This window comes from Pterocles gutturalis, unplaced genomic scaffold (assembly GCF_000699245.1).
Source record: "Pterocles gutturalis isolate BGI_N339 unplaced genomic scaffold, ASM69924v1 scaffold8775, whole genome shotgun sequence".
NCBI classification, from domain to species: Eukaryota; Metazoa; Chordata; class Aves; order Pterocliformes; family Pteroclidae; genus Pterocles; species Pterocles gutturalis.
This window is the reverse complement of record NW_010143363.1, coordinates 10,992-17,640: the sequence shown is the minus strand read 5'-3', so window position 1 is coordinate 17,640 and position 6,649 is coordinate 10,992. Positions and strand designations below refer to the sequence as shown.

The 6,649-nt window shown below is 45.3% G+C and overlaps 1 protein-coding gene across 1 annotated transcript in view; it reads right to left on the bottom strand.

Moving 5' to 3' along the window:
* Positions 1-6,225: 6,225 nt before the first annotated feature.
* The window catches only part of POMGNT2 (protein O-linked mannose N-acetylglucosaminyltransferase 2 (beta 1,4-)), a 10,084-nt gene continuing 9,660 nt past the window's right edge, over positions 6,226-6,649 (bottom strand). The window contains exon 3 of the mRNA XM_010084708.1: positions 6,226-6,645. Within this exon, the coding sequence (XP_010083010.1) occupies positions 6,226-6,645 (420 nt within the window). The remainder of the gene's footprint in view (positions 6,646-6,649) is intronic.

Below are 6,649 nucleotides of genomic sequence, written 5' to 3'. Positions count from 1 at the left end.
AGCTTGCGTTTTTGGAGTGATTCCTTTTGAAGTTGTAAAAGGTCAGCCTAAAAAAATGCATTTTGAGTCTGTTTTGATTCTGTGGCAAGGGACAGGCTGCCCTGTGAGTCAGGGAGCTTCAGAGTTAAACAATAAATGGGTTCCTTTTATAGCCAGTTACAGATTCCCCCCTCTGCTGTAAATCCTTTTAAAGGTAAGCATGCTCCCAGGGCAGCCCAGGTTGGTATTTCACAGCCCCAGCAAACCTGGCTGTGCCTGCAACACCACACATGTATTTCATGGCTCTCTGCTTTGGTCTCTTTCCTGGTAAGTAATTGCATTCAAGGGCCCCATTTGTATTTATTCCTCTAGCCTGGGAAAAAGAAAACACTCTAAATAAAACACTGTTTAATCAGAAACCACCCTCTAACCCCTGAAGAATCGTTAAAAGTTGCTTCAAAACTAGTTTTCAAAGGGAATCTAGCACTGGAATTTAGATTTTTCAATTAAAAAGTTGTAGTGTCCCTAATAGAGCTGTGTTTTTTTGTTTAGTTGTTTGGGGATTTTTTTTTTTTTGGGGGGGGGGAGGGTTTCAGAGGGAGAGAGGAAAAGTTATTAAAGAAACAAAGCTTTTATCACAGAAGCAGCTGGGATGTGTGACCACAGTGTCTGGCCCCTTGGAGCTGCAGCAGAGATGTCTCCTTGTCCCCCTTCTCCAATGAAACAGCATCTTCCAAGCATCAGCGTTAACCAGAGGATGTCCTGCAGAGTCACCTCCTGGCCAAAATCTAGCAACTGGGAGGTGGGAAAAGAAAAAGAACCTGAAGCACCTGAAACCCTCACTCCTAGACTACCATTCCCAGACTGAACCCCATTCTTCCCCTCAAGCAAAATACATTTCAAATTGCTCCTCTGAAGCACCATCACAATCCTGAACAGGAATCTGGAGGAATTTGGAGGAAGGAAAGAGATTTTCATGACTATCTGGCTCTGAAACAGAAAGGTATTTGTGTGTAGAGGAAAGCACCTTTCTCTGTCAGAAGGAGACATAAAAAAACGGATGTTAATGAAATATGGAGGCTGCACTCAACTTCCTTCGGGCTGCGCAGGCGATGCTGTCAGGGGCTCCCTGGCCATGGCTGGAGACACGCCAGTGTTTTCCCATGGAGCTCTTGCCCCTGCTCCCCCCTCCCCAAAGTCCAGCTCAAATTTTCCATCTTCTGATGGCAAAACATAAGATGGAACCTAGAGAAGAGGGAATTAAGTGAACAAAGTAACAGATAACGCCTCCAGCCAGCCCAGACCTGGTTGCACCTGGATGGAGACACAGGTTGCTGCAAGGTGGGCAGCCACCAGCCCCTGCTCCACTCTGCCTCCGGGCAGGTCCCCCTGCAGCAGGGCTGGGCGAGCCACCAAGCAGTGGGCACAGCTCTGTGCTCACCCAAGGCCAAGCCTTGGGTCTGCTGGAAAGCCACTGCCACCCTCTAAGGAGCCAACGGGGACATTCCTGGCATAAACGGTCCCTGCATACAAGCAGACCTGGCCCCTGGGGCTTTTTTGGAAAGGCCAGTGTTCAGCTCTGGTTTTTTTTCAATGTTGTTGAAATCACCCCAGAGCAAGAGATCCATCGGAGCCCGCACAGCAGCTGCCATCTCAGTACCTGTTCATGGATGGCAACAGTGACCCAGCAGGTTTCTGCTGGGCAGACTGAAAAGCAGGAGGAACTGACTCATTATGGCAATGTCACACTGATAAAAACAACGTGGGAAATCCACACACAGTGGGAAAATTATGTTGCTGCCAGCAACTGTATGCCTGCAGATTGTCCCACCTCCATCCACCTTATCCCCACGCTGACCAAGCCGGAGGAGGCGACTGCTACTGCTAGCGACCAGGATAACTTCAAAGGAAGGACAAATGAACAGGGAGTCCCTAGGATAGAGAAGAGAGATGCTAAACTGAGTGGGTTTGCCTGCGGATGCTACTTTATGCCTACAGGGACATGGCTGACCCAGAAGGAAAATCAGGCAATTCAAGGGATCCATTTGAATAAACACCAAACAAAGGGAACTCAATTAAATTTTAAAGGCAACACATTTTTAAATGGCAGGACTAAGCAGCTTTAAAGGTGATGATTGCTGCCAAGTTATTTGAGCAAACAGGAGGCTATTTGGTTTATCTGTTTGAATGTGCCAACAATTAATTTAGTAATCAGCATGTTTTGAAGGGAGGGTTTGACAGGGTGACAAGGAGGGCCAGGCCAGCAGTCAGTGTAAATTTGTGCTGCCTTGCTGTGTAGCAGCCAGCCCCGCCGTAGTGGGGGGTTTGGCTCAAGCCCCCTTAGGGGGGGACATGCTGGGGGAGGTGACTTCTCTTACATAAAGAGGGTGATGTGCCTCACACACATGCAGATGGTGATGCTTCTCATACCACCCACAGCACAGATGGACTGCCAGTCATCACATTGAATGTCATTCCAAGAGTGTGCCTATCCCAAGTCCAGCAGGGAAAAATTAAGTGCTCTTTTATCCACTCAACCTACCCTCCTTACACTGCACAGACACCAGAAGCAAAAATATTGTAGAAATAATTCTGCTATTTATACAGCCCTGGTGGCACCATGTTCTTCTTGAGAAACATGTCCAAGTCAGGTTGGAGTTGAGCCTCTTCAGAAATGTTTCTGTTCTTAGATACGTTTTTTGAGGGTGAGTTTGGGCTATAAGCAACAGAAAATAACAGTAGCATGAATCACTCTGGCTACATTAAAGTCACTATCACACTTGAGAAGTCCTGTCTCGTAAGGAACCATAGTGCCATCCAACCTGCAGCTCCTCTTCAAACACCTCATGTATGCAAGCTGGTGAATGCTCTCTTTGGTCCTTCTTTGTCCTCGTACATGTCGGTAAGCAGTCCTCCCACAGCAGCTGGCTGCTCCTGGCACACTGGCTAATTAAAATGAGATATGAAACTGCAGCCAGAGGAAATCCTCTGAGGTGATCCATCTCCATAAGCACGGCCAAACCTGGCAGCAGCGAGTTCGAGGCAGCTTTCTATTAGCATCCTGCACTGGTCCCAGAAGATTTTGGATTTAATCTCAGCTATTTCTCTTCTTCCAGGACAACGGGGCCAGGCAGCACCACAGAGCTTAATGTATTTTCTTTGGGAGCAAAAACAAATGATGCAATAGTGGAAGGTGCGAGTCTCTTGCACAACACAACTTGTCAAAAGGAGCCCCATAAGCTTGCCTGAGGAAGAAGCTGGTTTGGAAACACGGTAGTACAGCTCCAGTCCTGCCTTCCTACCCATGGGAGAGATGCAGCCCCAGCCCCTGTGCATGGAGAGCCTGCATTTGTCACAGGATGAAATTTTAAGCAATGCCAGCCAAGCATTCCTTCTCATCAATTAAGAAGTGGCACTGACAGAGAAAAGCCCCACTGAGATTTCTTGAAACGTGAAGGCTGGAGGCTGTGTGAGAGGATGTGAAGCAAGGGAAACAAACAGCCCGTGGGACAGGGAAGGATCAGGGGCAAAAAATGGAACAAGCCTGCAAAGCACCAACAGCAAAGTTATCAAAAAGAAAGAAAATTCACCATGGGAAGATGCTAGCACTCCAGTGCAGTTCTGGTAGTATAAAACATCATAACATTACCATCCTCAATTTAGGGCAGCCAAAGGCAGGACCATGTACTCTCAGTGTTGCACGTTCTGGCAGAGAATGAATTCAGATAAAGCAGAGAGGCTCTGGTATAGACATTCGTACACTGGGCAGGCGTTGGAGGCAAACGGCCACATCACTGACACAACCTTCGTGTTCAGCTGCCTCAGAATTTGGAAAGGAAAAATCCTTTAATTTTGTTTCCACCTCGCAAAGTACTCATAGCACTGATGAGGAAGACAGAACTTGAATGCACATTTTTTGGAAAGCACATTTGATTATCTTCTGGAAAAAGAGAGTCTCTGAATGCAAGGGACCATTTCATCCTAGAGTTAAGAGAATGGAAACCCACATATATGACACTTCATTGCTCTGTAGCCAATTTTGTTGATTAGAATCATTAGGATACAAGAAAACAGTTAATGTGCTGTAACCAATCTGCAAATGTTAGAAAATCTGCAATCATATGAAACTAATTTTAAGTGAAATGGACTGGTCTACAAATTATGGGCGAAGGATTGCCACCAAAGGCACTGAGATAGGCAGGAAAGCAATGCACAGCCCAATACCCTGCCCAGGATAAATGGTGGTTAAGGGAACACAGGCAGCTCACACACCCAAAAAGAAAGAAAAATACTTCTGAAAACTGATGCAAAATGAATGCTGAACAAACTTAATCCTTCTGAAGTCTCATTTAATACCAACTTTGTAGGGCGGCAACATTACCACCCTTGTAACAGCCAGCAGGCTGGCCAGTGGGCACCACTTGCAACTTGAATGGATGTTGGGATGCAAGGTTGCTGCAAAACCCTGCTGCGAGTGGGATCTAATCAGCCAGTGAGGTCCTGGTGGCTTCCCTAAACAGCCTGTTCTCATGTCTGCTACTTGTTTATGAAGTTTTTCTCACCTGTGGGTATGTGATGTGCAGCCACGTGGAGACTTTGGGGAACGGCTCAGATTCTCACATCACTTCAGCAAGAAATACATTTTGCCCTAAGAAAACAACAGCGCTCCTTTAAAATATCATGACAAAAATTATTAGTTGGCAAGGCTACAATGGCAAAGCAAACACAGACTTTGGGATTGTTGTTCTGTTCTCCCTCCTCCCCCCTGCCCTTTAAATCACAAACATGTTCAAAAACAAAGTGAGACATAATGAAGTGACAGAGTAGCACTAGCCTGAAGATACCATGTTGTACCTCGGGAGGACTGTGGAGACTAGGGAGGGAGAGGGGAAAGCAGTTTTCCTCTTGCTTTAACGGTGGTTATAAACTATGGAGGATGCTACCTTCCATCAGTGAAACATCTCACGCTCCTGCCCCTTTTTACCTCTCTTCCTCAAGGCCTGTACTTTTGACACAGAACTGTTTTTCAAAGACAGTGTCATTTAGGGTCTCCACCTTAAAGAGAACTATGCAGGATCAGGTCCTAAGTAGGCAGTGCACCCCAGCATCTAAGCCATATTCTGATCTCATGGAAAACAAGTCTAAGTCTAGAATAAACTACTCCCCTCACTGGAGCAACAGAGGTGCAAGTGTCACCAGCCTGACCTCTGCCACGCGTTCTGTCCAACCCAATGGCACACAGCACCCACCTACCTGTCCCTTGCCTGACTCTGCTTCCTCCCACCAACCAGCATCCAGTGCTCAGAAAGTTTCCCTTTGCAACCACCTGCCTATTACTTAGCAAAGCATGTACCTGTTAGCAGCTATTACCAACAGATTATTCTGATCAAACACCAAAAAAAGGATTTTCTTTGAGAGGATTGCTGTAAGTGCAATCTCTTCCCCATCACCTCTTCCAAACCATCCCCTTCCTTTCACACAGACCTGTGTGTAACTCACAAGATGAACACAGATTTTAAACCACAGTAAATTATTTTATCCACAGTAATTTATTTTATCCATTCCATCCCTTCTATCTCCCATCTGCTACTCCAGCCCTTTGCTACTGGGGTGCAGTAAGATCTGATTTTAAATGTGAAGCTGACACTGTAGTCTCATTCTCTTCAGCCAAAACGTGAAAAATAAAAAGCTACCCACATACGTATTTTATTACAGCAACAGACAAATCTATCAAAATAACCATTTTGACAGACAATAAAAAGCAAAAAAAAATATTAAGGAGATTTACAGCAGTTTAATGAAGGCTCTTGTATCAAATCTTGAACTCAAAGTTACAGTCAGAGTTATTGAAAAATAAATAACTTACAATGAAAAAGCTGATAAGAATTGTCCACCTAGCCATGGAACTAACTGCAGTTTGATGCTGTGCTTAAATACTTACCACACAATAGAAACAAATTTAAATCACGACCAAGGTACACACAATTCACTTCCATTCTGTTTCCAATTACACGTATTCAGATGGAAGTTACTCTGAAGAACACAGAGGTTTCTTTTTTTTTTTTTTTTTAAACACTCACTGAAAATAAATATAATTTAAAGAATACATGTGGAGTGCAATAAAATGGACACTTAGGCACTGGTACAGTCTAGTCCTCTCCAGCCCTCTACAAACTACAAGACAAGAAGTTTTAAACCACAGATGGAGTGGAGAGCAGGGCACAGCTGTACAGGTAGTGCAACAGGTTAAGTACTACACAAGAGCACATCTGCAAAAGGTCCCAGGAGATTTTTGTTGAAGATGCAGCGTATCCACACCAGATATACTGTGAAGGGCTTAATGTTTTCTGAGAAGGTGTGATTCTGATGGGACAACATATAAGGCATGTAAGTGTTTTCCCCTTGCTCTTGTATCCACACTTCATATTTAACTTCTCTGACCTTGAGATATTTCAGGTTCCAGGGAATCTGCCAGGACACAGCAAGTTTAGCTTCACTTGTGCCCTGGACAGAGGCTTGACACTTGGCATTCCTCACTTTCCCAGGGTAGAGGCTACCAGACCACTTCTGCTTCTTGGGTCCGGGCTTAGACTTCACAGTCTGCCTGATCACATGGATGAGGGAAGGGATGTTCACCTTTGTGTCCTGGTAGGCACGGAACAGCCACTCA